The following is a 15,516-nucleotide window of genomic DNA, read 5'->3' as shown; positions in this document are numbered from 1 at the left end:
TTGATAAGACTTAATTCCAAACTACACAATTTGCAAATTCATTCTGTCTTGGATATCTCACAGCACACATACAATTGTTTTTACAATTTCCTTTGCAAGTAAATCCTGGTGTATCTGCTCTAAAATGAAGATGATATTTATTAAATAATTGAAGATCCTTATCCATTCTTGCTGCAAGAATTTCAAATTCTTTAGGACTTAATTCTTTTAATCCATACTCTGACGATGATCCATAATTGAATTTCCATTTATTAAATCCATCACTTGGTTGTTTAATAGTTGTTTTAGGTTTTAATTTATCTTTTTTTGGTCGTAATTGGAAGTGATAATTCTTAAATTCTTTCATATATCCTTGTCCATTTCCAACATCGTATTTTCTTATTGAAGGTGATGTTCCTAACCATGTGTCTACAGACGGTCCAATAAATGCCATTACCTTCTTATTTCCTTTACTTAAAATTCTGAAAGTATCTGTATGTAAATGTCCACATAATACTCCAAGAATAACATCATTATACTCTGCTAATGAATCAACTAGTCTATCATTATATTGTGGATATAATTGGTCTGAATAATTAAACCTTTCAGCCACTCCAGGACATATGTGCATACTAACAATAGCTCTTTGTCCAGTCTTTCTATATCCATCCATTACTGTTTTAAACCATTCAAATTGTCCTAAAGGATCTGTAGAATCCATTGTTTGTTTATTATAATTATAATATAAAACAGTATTAAGAACTACAGCATTTAAAGGAACTTTAATACCTAAATGTGCAGGAAATGGCATAGTATAATATCCTCCATGTTTAAATGATTCAATAGCATTTTGTGATAAGAAAGGAGCAAATTGTTCAGCAGCAAATTGAAATATCCATTGAGAATTAATAGCCATTTGATTAGCAGGATAAACATCATGATTTCCTAACATAGGAATAATGAAAAAGTCTTCAAATTTCTTTAATAAAGCAGTAGCATTAACGATCGATTGTTTTACATAATCTAAATTATATTTAGGGATTGCACGTGAAACAATATCACCATTATAAACCATAACTTTTCCATTTACATCAGTATTTCTTTTGATAAATTTAACTAATGAATCTAATAATGCCATGTTTGCATCACATGAATAATCTCCATACTTCCCTGCATTCCCTTTTCCTTCTCTACATAATTTTAATGGATCACTCCCAACAGTATACATAGGATCTAAATGAATATCAGTGAGTTGCCACATTTCAAATGAATAAGTAAAGACAATAAATAATAGTATTTGAAATACCATTCGATAATATGATTTTTCAGAATTTTAAGTTTTTTTTTTCATTTATTTTTTTTTAATTTAAAAAAAATTTTCTTCTTTTATAAATAATAAAAAGCTTAAAAATATTCTTCTTTGATTAGACTTTAATCAATTAGTGATGATGATCTCTATCATCTCTTCTGTTTGAACTTCTATCATCTCTTCTTGGTGAACGGTCATCATATCTATCTCCTCTGTCGTCTCTTCTACTTGAACTATATCCATGTCTATCTCTATCGTCACGTCGGCTAGATTCTTCATATCTGTCTCTGTCATCTCTTCTACTTGAACTATATCCATGTCTATCTCTATCATCTCTTCTACTTGATTCATAGTCATATCTATCATCTCTTCTACTTGAACTATATCCATGTCTATCTCTATCATCTCTTCTACTTGATTCATATTCATGTCTATCTCTATCATCTCTACGATCATAATAATCTCTTCTATCACGATCATCTCTACGATCATAATAATCTCTTCTATCTCTATCATCTCTACGATCATAGTCATGTCTGTCACGATCATCTCTTCTTCTGTCTTCTCTACGTTCAGCGCCTCTGCCTCGTCCATTTCCTCCACCGAAGCCTCTTCCTCCTCTTTGGAAACCACCATTTCCTCCTCTACTTGATTTTCTAGTACCTTCAACATACCCACAATCATTTAACATTTTACAGAATTTATTAGCTTGATACAAAGGTGTTGGGAAACAAACAGAATTAGCACCATTGAAATATAAATGAGTAAGTTCATATGTAAAATTATAAAGAGAGAGTTGTGAAAGATTTTCAATAGTATTTTCTAAAACAAAATACATTGATGGTTTCACTAATCCCTTTCTTGGAACATGAGAAACTAAATAGAATTGGAATACATCTGTTTTAGTAACTCCTTGAGTAATAACAGTTCCAGGTAATGGATTAATAAAATTATTTCCATCTTTTGAGAAGAATTTCATATCATGTTTATTATTCACAGTAATATAAATAAATTGAATGCTTTGGTCATATTCAGTAATAGCCTTTTTAACTTCAACTAACTCTCCTTGTTGAATATTTTTCAAATCCCCAGTATTAGCAGATCCTCTATAAATAATTACTTTCTTTGGATGACTTCCATTATATTCAGTATATGATTCAAGAGCTTTCTTCATAAATTCTCCAATATGAATTCCAGCAGTATGAAGTCCTTTCTTTTCAACAACTGAACTCTTTTTATAAACTGTGAAGTCTTTATCAACTGAACTGACAATAGCAACAATTTCCCTATCTTTGCCTGCTGAAATAACATCAATACCAACTGTCATACCATCAGCAAAGCTTGAATCAATTTCAGTTTTCCATGGAATTCCTCCCATCTTAGATTGCATTTGTAATGTAATCATTTGAATAACTGGTGTAGGTGGTTGTCTTCTTAAAGTATTTGGTTTAATACATTGTGTTGGAACATTTTCATCAACACAAAACTTCTTAATTTGTTCATAAATACTATCTGTAACTGAAACAGCTAATACCATAGAACTATTCTTTAAATCTGGTTTATATTGATCAATATTTGTTCCACTTAAATTAATAATATTAGGTTGTCTATATGAAACTTTAATACGATCATAGAAATTAGCAAGTTGATGTTCAAATGAATTAAATTCACTCATACATTGACTTGGTACAATAGCAGTCCATCTATCTAATGGTTTTAAATCATAAAAATTAAAGTTTCTTATATCAGTTCTCCAATCTCGATTACTTGGCACATCAATATTTCTACTCTTTGAAATAATTTGTGGATTGTGTAATACATAAGATGGGAAACATGCTGGTTCTCTTTCAACATTAATTTTCCATTGTTTAAGGTCTGGAATATTTTGTATATTACCATCAACAATACTTTTAAGTGAATCCATTTTCTTTTGTGGGTCAGCACTAAACAAATCAGCTAATTTTCTCATAAATTGATTATCAGCTCTCATATCATCTGACATACCAGTAAGTCTCATAAGTTCTGGAACAAAATAACATGGTTGTTTTTCAACTTCTTTTCCTTCTGAATCTTTTTCTATTTTCTTTTGTACAAGTAATGGTTGGTCCATGTCTCTAATTTCAATTTGATAACGTTGTTTATAATATTCAGCAATAGAAACAGAACTTCCATCTTTACGAGTAAAACTAAAGCTTGGATTTTTTCCAAAATCAATATCATCAATTTTTTCTAATCTTTTAGTTTGACTATTATAAAGAACCATTGGTTGGAACTCTTTTTTAATTGTATCTTGATCTTTTGAACGAATTGAATCTAAATAAGTTTGTGTTCTCAAACATCTAAAAGACTTGTCAATGACAAGATATGGATCTGTATCAAAGATTTGTGTAGTAGATGAAAACCCTTGAAGAACAGCAAGTCTATTTCCTCTATCAGAAGTAAATTCTTCTGGTTTACTTACATCAAAGAAACTCTTTTTCCATGAAATCATTTTTTTATTTCCATCAATAATAATTGATTTTAATAACATATTAGCTTTTTGAATATCAAGGTCATTTGATCCAGTAGCTGGTACAAGTTCAACTTCAAAAACTTGTTGACTTCTTGCTTTAATTTGGAAGTTTCGTCTATCTTCTGGAACTTCTTCTGGAACTGAAACCATTCTACCATCAGTAATAACTCTACGTTGGAAATGGGCAAAAAGGAGTGCTCTCTTTAATGAAGTATTTTCAGTGTCTGGCTCAAAACGAGCTTCATAATTTATTAAATTCATTGAAGAGAAATTAACTTTAAAAGCATTACAATAGACGTCCTTTTTTTGGCAATCTGGTTCTTCAACTGGTTTTTTTGGAAGAGAGGCATAAAAATCTTTGTCAATTCTCTCACGCACTGGTTTATCAATTGTTTGGTCATTTGAGAAGTAATCGTGAATTGATGGTTGCATTATATAGGGTTTTATAGATAAGTTCCTTTTATATAATTGGCTAAATTAGATCTCATTATTTCTTGTCTTTTTATTTTTCTTCTTTTCTATAGTTTTTCTTTAAAATATTACTCTAAAAACAGATTTTTCTGGAAATTTTTAAAGTGTTGTCTGAAACAATAAGTTTTGTTTCCTGAGTTTTAATGTCTCAATAAATTTGAAACAAACACAAGTTTTATTTGTTGTGATGTTATGAATTATATAATTTCTCTTTTCTTTTTTTTCAAAATTATGTTATTGCTTTCCAGTTGTTGATAAATCATTAGCATACCCAATTGAATAGTTACTACTCTTAACATTACAGATATTGTAAGCTGTTGAATTATCAAATGTAGACTCTATTAATAATAAAAACGACTTGCAACCAAACCCTACTTTTGTATAATTTCTTTTTTGTCATCAAGAAAGTAGGAAATTTTAAGACAATAAGAAGTTGTAAAATTGAGATAAGTGGATACTAGTTATTTGTTCTATGGAATAAAACTTTTAAGTTCTACCTAATAAAAATAAAAAAAGATTAAATATTGTGATTAGGAGATTATACCCATTCAACTTAAAATAATATAAACAAACAATTCAAATTAACATTAAAAGAATTGTAGAAAGACCAATGAAGATACTTAAGCTATCACTTCTTGTATTATGAATTGAATTTTTAACACATCTTGCAGCTTGGTTACATGAATATCCAAATGGACAAACGCCACAAAATGGAGCACACCCTTTTGTATAATTCTTTTGTATTTGGTCTGACAAAGGACTTAAACTTGATTCAGATGGGTCACATTCATCCTCTATTTCACACTCAAATGAATTATTACAAACCGTATAATTCAAAGCATCTTTGTTAGTCCAATAATTTTCTATGATTGTCATTTTTGTTCCAGTTGTAGTTTTAAACCTAAGGATATAGAAGTTAGCTATTGGTGTGAGTCAATTCTTTCTTAATAATGATAAAGAATAAAAAGAAACAAACAAAAGCCATGGCATTTTGATAATAGCAAATTGATTCGAAATTCTAATCTATATGTATTTGTTGGTTGTTTAGTCATATTATACTCGAAAACTAAACTACCACAAGAGAATGATTCTAGATTATTTAAATCATATCCATGTAGAGAATAAATTTTTGGATAAGTTAAATTGATAGGATTATCACTCTCAGTAATTAAAGTAACATAGTGGTAATGTTCACTAATTCTAATAGGTACTGGATATTTTATAGAATAACCAACAATTTCATTCTCAAAAATAAATGATGGGTCATTCTTTGTTAATGGAATATACGGTAATGGATCACCTGTTGGTTGATATCCAATTTCCCATGAAAAGAAATCATCATCAGCAATATCTTCAGAGACGCCTCCCATAATTCCATCTTTAAGAATTATATTTGCCTGTGGAATAAAAGAACACAAAGAAGTTGAGTCATTATAAGTTATTGGAAATGGGGTAGAAGAGATAAATGTAATGTTAGGTATAAATTTAATATTAATAAAAATTGAAGAACCAATAAAATTGAATAATTTTATTTGGTATATTTTATCAGTATCAATTTGACCATTTTTAGTTGGAGTTGATAAAGTAAATTTTGTTGTTGTAATATCAGCATAATGATATGATTGCTGAAATAGTAAACTTTCAACAATTACATTAGTATTAAATAAAACTATTTCAGTTATATTATTATCAACTTTTGTTAATACAGCAGCTGGATATGTTTTATATAAACAGTCGACATATTTAATTGATGCAGGTAACACATCAGTAGCCGTTTCTTTATGAAAACCAGATAACATCATAAATAAATCAGGGTCAACAACAATAGTTTTATTTGTATATTTGATATATTTATTTATAGTGTTAGTTATCTCAAATGAACCAGAAATAATACAATGAGTTGTTTTAAGACTTACACTATGAAGTTCTAAACATTGACCACAACGTGGAATTTTTTTTTCATGAAAAAGTTCAAAAAACATTCCAGTAGAAACATAACATTTAGTATGTGCGGAATACCCCATAATATTTGTTTCTTGATTAGGAACATCTTGATAACAATCATGAACTATTTTCATATCAGGAGATAACAAACCAAGTCCATTCTTATTTTGTACATTTTTAAAATTTTCAATATGATAATTTGGCTATGTTATTAATTTCTTTTAATAAATTTTATTTCTCTTTATTTTTAAAGTTTAAAATTAAATATTCTGTAATAGATAAAAAAACAAACAAAACATGGAGAGTTTTGTAACACTTTTGCTTTTGACAGTGAGGTAAGAAGTAAAAGAATAAATACATATTTCATGAAAAATAAAACAACAGATTAATAGATTATTAAGTTCATCTATTCAATAATATGAAATTTAAATAAAAATTAATATAAAATAATAAAAATATATAATTACGAAAAAAAACTACGAAATAGTTTTTATATACTTTATTTTATGTTTATATTTCTTAAAATCATTGTATTAATCATTATTTTATTGTTAAATCAAATAACAAAAAAATTAAAATTATTGTGTTTTGCAATCTTCTGCAGTTGGTGGATTTTGTAATTTAGCAGCATCATAATGCTTTTTATTAGGTTTTTCTTCTTCACTTGAATCATCAGAAGCAACAGAGAGTGCTTCTTCCTCTTCTTCTTCTTTTGAACTATGTGGAAGTTGATCACTACTGCCTAACAATTTCTTTTTTGCAGACTCAAGCTCTTCAGAGTTACACTCTTCACCTTCTGGTAAAACCTCATTTTGATTTGATTCAACAGTTCCATCAAATTTTCCATCAAACTCAAAGTTTCCATTGAAGAATTTAATTTTTCCTTCAAACTTCCCAATCATTTTAAAATTAGATAACTCAGGGAAGTCTCTATCACAACAACAATCATCACAGATGTCTTGTTCATCACTTTCATCTTGTAATCTTTTTTTTCCATTACTTTCAAGACAACGTTTCATGATAAAGGGTTTTGAAGAGATTTTTTAAGATTTTTTTATTTTTTAAGAATTTATCTTTTCATTTCTTTTTATCTATTTTTCAATCTCTTTTTCTCTTTTTGATCTTAGAAATATTAGAAGCAATAATCATTATTTATGTTATCAAATAGGACAAAGATTAAAACAAGAAAAGCTGATGAGTTTTATCAACTTCATGACTTTATGTCTACTAGTCAACCAAAACATATTGATAATAGACCATGGCATATTAATGTTGAGTATCGTACTCAAAAATGGAATGAATTAGTTTCGTTTTTAGAACAACTTAACTATGAGGATTACTGTTTAACAAAAACACAAACAGAAAATTATAAGGTAACTCTAAGAGATTTAAAAAGAATAAAAGAAGAATTACCAACAAGTAGGGAATATATAATTATGGTTGAATTATTAGCCCGGAGAATTATTCCTAACTTTGTTGTTCATGAAGGAAGAGAAGAACAAACATTGTCATTATTATTTTCTATGTTAGGTCATAATTTTAATGCAAATCAATTGTCACATGTTTCAGCTCCACATTGTTGGTCATTTATGTTAGGGTCATTAACCTGGTTAAAAGATGCAGGAGATGTTGTGTGTGAAGGAATTGATGCTATGAAACAAGATTTATTAGATGAAGATGAATTAGTAGAAGAAACAATTGCAATGGAATGTGAACAATGTGCACTTCAGAGTTGTGTAAATCACCAAACAGAATTAATGGTATCAAAGAAATTAGAAGAAATGATAAGTACAAGAATGAGTGAATTAGAAACATTAAAAGATGATTTAACATTAAAATTATCAAGACTTAATGAAGAAATAAATGAGATGAGTTATGTTCCATATGCTGTAGAAAATTTAAAGTTACAATGTGAAGAAATTATAAATCAAAGGAAAGTCCTTGAAGAAGAAAGAATTAATTATAGAAATGAAAGAGATGTAAAGAAAGGAATTTTACAACAAAGAGAAAGTGAAGAAAAAAGCTTAAAAAATGAGTTGCAAAATGTTCTCGAAGAAAAAAAACAATTGGACAGTAAAGTTGGAAAAGGAAAAGACCTTGAAATGCTTGAAATTCAAAACGAAGAACAAAAGAAAGAAATAAATCGATTAAATGAACATCTTAAAGAAGAAATTATTGCTGTAAAAAATGAAGAACAAGAACTTAATATTGTTATTGAACAAGTCAAAGAATTAATTAAAAAGACTGAAAAAGAAGTACCAATTGATAAAAATAATTTAATGGATAAAGTAACACTTGAAAATATACAAAACAGTTTAGAAGTTCTTCAAAAAAATATTATTCAATGTAAAACAATTCAAAAAGCAAATGAAGAAAAGATTAAAAATTTAAATACAACAAGTGGACAAATCAAAAAAGAAATCGATGAATTAAAACAAGTTGAAAAAGGAATAGAAGAAGCGATTAATACTACTGAAAAGAAATGGAAAATAATTATTACTAAAAGAAATAAAATTGAAGAAGAAATTAAGAGTATTGAAGAAAAGTATGCTTCTATTGATCGTACTGAATATGAAAAAGAATTTAAAGAAGCAACTAAATTAGGAGATCAATTAGCTCTTCTTAACAAAGAAATAGAAGAACTTAATCATCAACGAGTTCAACAAGAACAACGACTTAATTTTATTAAAGAAAAAACACTAGAAAAGAATAATCGTTTAATAGAAGTGTATAAAAATTATATTCAAGAATATCAAAATAAAATTCAAATTGTAGACGAAAAAATGAAAGATGTTAAAGTAAGTGTATTTAATGCTTTTAAAGAGGTTGGAATTCAACAATCATCATACCTTCCAAAAAATTAATTGATTTGATTGAGCTTTTTTAATGACAATATTATTAGTTTGTTTTTTCTTTGTAATACTTCAATAATAATGTATTTATTGATTTAAGTTTTTTTAATATAAAATGTTAATATGAAAGATTCTTTTTTTTATCTTTATAAAGTTAATATGAAACTTAAATTATTTTAATATAGTTATCCAAAAATATATACAGTCAAATTAAGATATTGATTTAGTATTGTCAAATATAAACTACATGAGTTAGAGAAAATAGATAAACAAATGAGAAATTCATTAATTCACCTCCAATTATACAGTAGAAATATTCCCAAAAGTAGATTATATGTTAAAATAAATGAAATATGAATATGATTAATGTCAGCAAGAGATGAATGTGCTAAAGAATTAAGAAGAATATATTTAAAATATAAAAATCAAGCACAGGAATAGGAGAAATGATAGAAGCAATAAAAGAAAATCCAAATTGAATAATTAAAAGAATGAAGAAAACATTTGGTAAGAAGATTAATTTTAATGAATTAATGGAGATAATAGAATTAAATGAAAGAAAACACAATGTAAAGGAAGTATTTGAATGGGTAAATAATGAATTAAATGAAAGATATTTAAATAAATGGAAAGAAAAGAAATGTGGTGAATATATAAGATGTACAAATGGCACTTTCAATGATAAGAAATTAACAGTAGACACATGGATGTCATTAAATATAAAAAGAAATGCATTCCTCAAAGTAGTAAAGATGCAAGAAGGAGTAAGTATGACAGGAAGTATTAAATCTAAAATACTCCAAAATGATGCTTTAAAATACTGTAAACATTGCCCTAACACAATAGCATCTATTAGTCATATATTGTTAGGATGTAATGAAAAAGAACCAAATATTAAAACATGATTATGTTTGTAAACAAATATTTAAACATATATTAATTACACATTTTAATGAATTTGATTCAATTGATTTTAATAATCATCATAAATGTATTAATAATGATAAAATGATAATAACTTACAATAAAGATTTATTGGTTAGTGACAATTCTTTCCATGGTAGAAGACCAGATATATATTATCAAAATATTACAGAAAAGAAATGATATATTATAGATGTTGCTATATGTCAAGATAATAATTTAGAATTAAATTACATTCATAAAATAAATAAATACAAAGAATTACAAGAGAAATTAAGAAACAATAGAGAAATAATATATTTAGAAATAATACCTATTATATTATCAATAAATGGACTAATACATAAAGAATCAGTAAGAAGATTAAAAACACTAAAATTACAATTAGAATTCCCCAAAATCCTACGAACAATAATAATAAAAAATATGAAAGATTTGATGTTTTACACAAATAATTCAGATAATATGATAGAATAATAAAATAATTGTAAAATCATATCAAATAAATATAATTATAATCAAAACACGCTGAAGAAAATTAAATAAACACTTCTTACTAAAAAGAAACAATTTTAGATTATATATTAATTCTAAAATTGATAAAGTTATAAGAATAAATGATTCAAACATATTTATATTTTCAGTAGAGCAAATTGAATAAAAAATAATAAATAAAATTGATATACTACAACAACAGTATGCATTTTGATTATATAATTAATAAGATTAATGTTTTTATATTATGACTATGTAATATTCTTGTCTATAAATAAATTATCAAACACAAACATATTGTAAATAAGATTCACGTGAATTTAAATGAATAAAAAATCAACTTTATTCAAAACAAAACTTCACATAAAAACTAATGAAAATGTGATAACATGCTGAAATGAATAATATTATAAACAGAAATAATGCTAAAATATAAAAGCACTATTATATCTTTATTTATTTATTAATTTGTATTTTATTAGTAATTCTTTTAATATCAAGTATATTTTTAAAAAATTACAATAAATATGTGACAATAGACAACAACAATGAAATAAATACCAAAAGACATTCTCAAAAATACCTAGCTATGATAAAAAATAAAGTAATTAGTATAATCACAAAGAGCATAATTCAAGAAGAAAATTTTAATCATAATATTATTATAAAAAACAAAGAATTTATGGTGAAATAATAAAATACAATGAAAATGAAATGATAAGAAATAATAAACAAAATAATGAAGAATATTAATATAAAAAGAAATAAGTACAAACAATGAAATTAATTCAAAAAAATAATATATTCATATGAATTAACAAACTAATAAGTACGTCAAATGATAAAATAAATGATGTAATATTTGTAATATTAAAATAACAACAAATGAATATATATTAATAAATTATAATATAAATAAGAAAATACAAATTGAGAAACATGAATTAATAAATGAATATGTATTGAGAACAACTAAAATTAAAAATATAATGAATAAATGGAGAATAAAAAATAGAGTAAAATAAAACTATTTTTCAAATAAAATTGAAAATGATAAAAACAAAAGAAGAATAGAAAATAAAGAAATAATTAAAGTATTGAAATATGAAATAATCAATAAAAATAAATATTTCATAAAAAAACTAGCCCTTTAAATAGAAGATAAAACAAATATGAATATAAGATAAAAAGATAATTCTGACATTTATTAATAAGTAGAAATAGATAAAATTCACTAAGAGAAAATAATGGAATAAAATGTAAGTAACTCAATGGTAATAACAATAAATAGAATAATCAATAAAGAAACAATAAGAAAGATGAAAGAATAAAATATTATTAAACAATATAAAATAATGATAAAAGATATTAAGAATAAGAACATAAAAGACTTAATGAAGTATTAAAGAAATATAGAATTATTTTATGAGCAATACAGTCAATAGAAATGGTGAATGAAATAATTTGAAATAAACAAAATGAAACAGAAAAATCAATAGCTATAGTAATTTTTATTCTTCTCAATTCTATTTTTCAAGAAAATGGATGGAAATAATTAAATACATATTTCAAATCAAGACACAATTAAAAAAATGGAAAGTATTAATTATAAAATCAAAAGACAATAGTAAAATATAATGTTATATTTATTTTATTGTTCATTAGCAGCAATCAGCTTCTTCAGTTCAATATTTTCTTCATTAAATTGTTTTAATAAATGAATAAGAATTGGGATATCTTCTTGTCTAATATCTTCTGGATTTTTTTTAAGAACAGCATCGAGTTGAATAGGTTGTTCAGTAGTTGTAAGGTCAAGTAATCCTAGAATTTGAACATCAGTTAATGCAAGTGGACCACAATCTATTTTAATTTCTTTTACACTTGACACTCGTTGAATCTCTTCGTCATATGTTTGCTCATCAATAAGCAAAGAATTTTGACAAAGACTAGAACAAAATTCTAAAACTTTATTATAAGTATTTAATATAGACTTCTTATTTTCTTTGTCACTATATACTTCTATATAACGTAAAGTTGATGCAAAGTGTGGCATTTGAGATTTAATAATAATAAATTTTAAAAGAGTATCTACGTCATTCGGAGTATAAAGAAATTTACATATTTGTTCAACCATTAATATTATTCCATTTAAATATTGTAATTTATCATTTGGACATCTTAAGCCATCTACTTCTTTAATGTATTCAATTATTTCAGAAAATGAAGGAATATTTTTATTGCTTTAAAGAGTGAGTGTTAACGTAATAAAATACTTTATTTTTTTTAAACAATAATAACAAACCTTAGTCCAAGTTGTTTTAAACTTACAAAATTATGAAGTTTCATAATTTCTTTTATACTTAAATCCATCATGGTAGAATTTATTATTGTTCCTTCTAATACTGAAATAGAAGGTTGCCATAAATATGGATATAACCGAGTAATTATCATTCTTTTTAAAACACTCTTTAACCTAATATTATTCATGACACAATACATTTGATCTTTTCTTATTTTATCACAAAATTCATTACAATATTGACTAATAATCTTTTCACGTTCTTCAAGTGAAATTCCTTTAACTATAAGAGGAAATTTTAATACAAATGCTTCAATTTGTTTTAGTAATGAATTATCTAAATTAATAATTTTGAAAATGACAATTTCTTCATTTAAAATATTTCTTGTTTGTTGTCTAATATCCATATTCATTGATGTAATTTCTTTATTTAATAATTCAATTTTTTGTTGGAAAAATAATTCTATTTGATATTCATTATTATCATATATTGAACATTGTTTCCATTTCCATTCACATCCTTGGTATACTATTACATCACTTATATGTAACATTGTTAAATGGTGTTCTCCACAATATAATGAATCAACAGACTCTATTAAAACACAGTTATTAGAAGTAGTATTTCTTATTATTTGTTCTGCCTCTTCTAAAAGTCTTGGGTAAAATGTTGAATATGGAATTGGTGGGTAAATGCGAATAATAGAATCTTGAACTGTACCAGGAACATATGATAATGTAATAAACTTATGAGATGTGTCAAGAAGAATTAAATGGCTAGCTAATAAGTTTGGTGTTATGACTAAGTCTTTTACTAATGAAGCAGGTGGTAATAATAACACACAATTATATTTAATGGCTGCTTCTTTTAATACAATAAATTGAGGGTCATTTGAATTTATTGCTTTAATCATCTTATGAGTATCAATAATTATTGAGTTAGAAGATTTATGTGGTAAACAAGAAGGTTTATAAGTAATAGACTTTTTCATTATAATTTGAAAGTTATATCTTTGGAAAATTTTGAAATAACAAAACTCTAATTTAATTATAGTAATTTATTAATTAACCGCATTTAAAAGATCTTCATACACAGTAAAATCACCTGAAGTAATTATTGTTCTATCTAATTGAGCATTTGCATTAGCAACATAATCAAGAACATGATTTGTTGTCATCATATATTGTGAGCAATAATCAAGTATATCAGGGATTTTAATTTGTGTATCAACAAGAGACTCATTTCCAATAGCAGAAAGATCACAATTTGGTGCACTAACACTAAACCGAGTCAATCTTGATTTATTAAAGCGTTCAGTTAATTCAGTTAATTTATTAATTATTTCTTCTTGTGACTGAATAATTTTTTGCATTTCTGTTATTACGGTTGTGTTAATTACAGAGTCATATTGATATGGTTCAAAACCTATTCTTAATGTAGGTTCATATTTCATAGCATAAAGTACACACTGTAACATATGTTCTAATGCAATTTGTGCCTCTTTATTAAATTGTGGTACATAACGAATTAACTGACTAAATAGATACTCCAATTTCTTTTGTCTTAATCGTTCATTATCTTCATCATAAAAAAAAGTTTGTAATCCAATAGCCTCACACTTACTGTTTTTTTGATGTGTCTTTTCTCTTATGCTTTTCAATGAATGTGGGTCTCTCTTTGAGTTTTGAAGAGAAGGTCGAGTTTTTGTTCTTCCAATCATTTTTTACTTTTTTATTTTCAAGTTTTTTTTATAAATTTTTAGTATTAACAAAAATTATTAGTGTTATTTAAAACAAAATAATAAATTTTTTTGGTTTTTCGAAAAAGTAGTTTAATATTTTCAAAATGACTAAAATTTTTTGTTAGTAATTCATTCATATTCTCAAATAGAAATAAATTAATATTTGACATTTATTTTTCCTCTCTTTGACTAGTTAATTTTTATTGAAGAATTATTTTAATTATAACCCATTTTGTATCAAAAGTGTTACAGAATGAATAATAACCCATTTCAAAAAAAAAAATATTATTAAAAAGAAAATCACCCAAGATAAAAAATAACGACTTAATAAAACCCAGGTTTTATTTTTCATTTATCTTGTTTTGAGAAAGTAATTTTATTTTAATTCTTGAAGTTATTCTTATATTGTGTTTTTATAGTTCTTTAATAATTGTTTTTTTTCTTCATTATTTAAAATGGTTTTATATTACATTTAAAATAAATTGATATGATATAATGAATTAATTGGTTAATATAAATTTTTTTGATAAAGTGAAAATAAAACCTATTTTATTTCATAATTTAAAAATAAAAGTCAATTAATTAAGTGTTAATAGAAATAACTTCTATTGTTTCTTATCTATTTAAGACCAATCCCATCTTTTCATCTTCATCTTGTAGCATTTCTACTGAGTATGTTTGGTTGTGATAGAAGCAGTATTCCATGACTTCTATCATGTTTTTTATTACAATGTTTTTTAATTTCTTTTTCGATGTCAATGTTAATTCTTTAATTCTTTAATTATTCTGATACTTTCTTTATTTATTATTCCATTAATTGAGATTACTACTGGAATTATTTTGACATATTTTAACTTTTCTATTTTCTTTAGAATATTCTTTAATTCCTTATACATATTTATTTTCTTCCAATATTCTCAATTAATATTGTGATCAGCCACAATAGTCATATCAAATAATAGACAAGTTTTGTTCTTTTTATCTAATAA

The 15,516-nt window shown here is 25.2% G+C and overlaps 7 protein-coding genes across 7 annotated transcripts, besides 2 other annotated features; 1 reads left to right on the top strand and 6 right to left on the bottom strand.

Annotated features, from left to right (window-relative positions):
- Nucleotides 1-10: 10 nt before the first annotated feature.
- EHI_125660 (acid sphingomyelinase-like phosphodiesterase, putative) lies at nt 11-1,288 on the bottom strand (the record flags this gene model as incomplete). The annotated part of the gene is made up of 1 exon (XM_651421.1): nt 11-1,288. The coding sequence occupies one exon, from the start codon at nt 1,286-1,288 to the stop codon at nt 11-13; it is 1,278 nt and encodes a 425-aa protein (XP_656513.1).
- Nucleotides 1,289-1,401: 113 nt separating this feature from the next.
- Nucleotides 1,402-4,232, bottom strand: EHI_125650 (PIWI, putative; the record flags this gene model as incomplete). Its single annotated transcript, XM_651422.2, has 1 exon — nt 1,402-4,232. One exon carries the CDS (start codon nt 4,230-4,232, stop codon nt 1,419-1,421), a length of 2,814 nt encoding a protein of 937 aa, XP_656514.1. The 3' UTR covers nt 1,402-1,418.
- A 615-nt stretch (nt 4,233-4,847) lies between these two features.
- EHI_125640 (uncharacterized protein) lies at nt 4,848-6,582 on the bottom strand (the record flags this gene model as incomplete). Its single annotated transcript, XM_001913442.1, has 3 exons — nt 4,848-5,191; nt 5,248-6,418; nt 6,508-6,582. The coding sequence occupies 3 exons, from the start codon at nt 6,580-6,582 to the stop codon at nt 4,848-4,850; spliced, it is 1,590 nt and encodes a 529-aa protein (XP_001913477.1).
- A 211-nt stretch (nt 6,583-6,793) lies between these two features.
- On the bottom strand, nt 6,794-7,234 carry EHI_125630 (uncharacterized protein; the record flags this gene model as incomplete). The annotated part of the gene is made up of 1 exon (XM_651423.1): nt 6,794-7,234. The coding sequence occupies one exon, from the start codon at nt 7,232-7,234 to the stop codon at nt 6,794-6,796; it is 441 nt and encodes a 146-aa protein (XP_656515.1).
- Nucleotides 7,235-7,369: 135 nt separating this feature from the next.
- On the top strand, nt 7,370-9,079 carry EHI_125620 (chromosome partition protein smc homolog, putative; the record flags this gene model as incomplete). The annotated part of the gene is made up of 1 exon (XM_651424.1): nt 7,370-9,079. One exon carries the CDS (start codon nt 7,370-7,372, stop codon nt 9,077-9,079), a length of 1,710 nt encoding a protein of 569 aa, XP_656516.1.
- A 194-nt stretch (nt 9,080-9,273) lies between these two features.
- Nucleotides 9,274-10,581: a repeat region.
- Nucleotides 10,582-12,137: 1,556 nt separating this feature from the next.
- EHI_125610 (uncharacterized protein) lies at nt 12,138-13,777 on the bottom strand (the record flags this gene model as incomplete). The annotated part of the gene is made up of 2 exons (XM_651426.1): nt 12,138-12,726; nt 12,789-13,777. The coding sequence occupies 2 exons, from the start codon at nt 13,775-13,777 to the stop codon at nt 12,138-12,140; spliced, it is 1,578 nt and encodes a 525-aa protein (XP_656518.1).
- Nucleotides 13,778-13,846: 69 nt separating this feature from the next.
- Nucleotides 13,847-14,506, bottom strand: EHI_125600 (uncharacterized protein; the record flags this gene model as incomplete). The annotated part of the gene is made up of 1 exon (XM_651427.1): nt 13,847-14,506. The coding sequence occupies one exon, from the start codon at nt 14,504-14,506 to the stop codon at nt 13,847-13,849; it is 660 nt and encodes a 219-aa protein (XP_656519.1).
- A 589-nt stretch (nt 14,507-15,095) lies between these two features.
- Nucleotides 15,096-15,516: part of a repeat region that runs on past the window's edge.

This window comes from Entamoeba histolytica, genomic scaffold, assembly GCF_000208925.1.
Source record: "Entamoeba histolytica HM-1:IMSS scf_1104750518221 genomic scaffold, whole genome shotgun sequence".
NCBI classification, from domain to species: Eukaryota; Evosea; order Mastigamoebida; family Endamoebidae; genus Entamoeba; species Entamoeba histolytica.
This window is presented reverse-complemented; position numbering and strand designations above follow the sequence as displayed.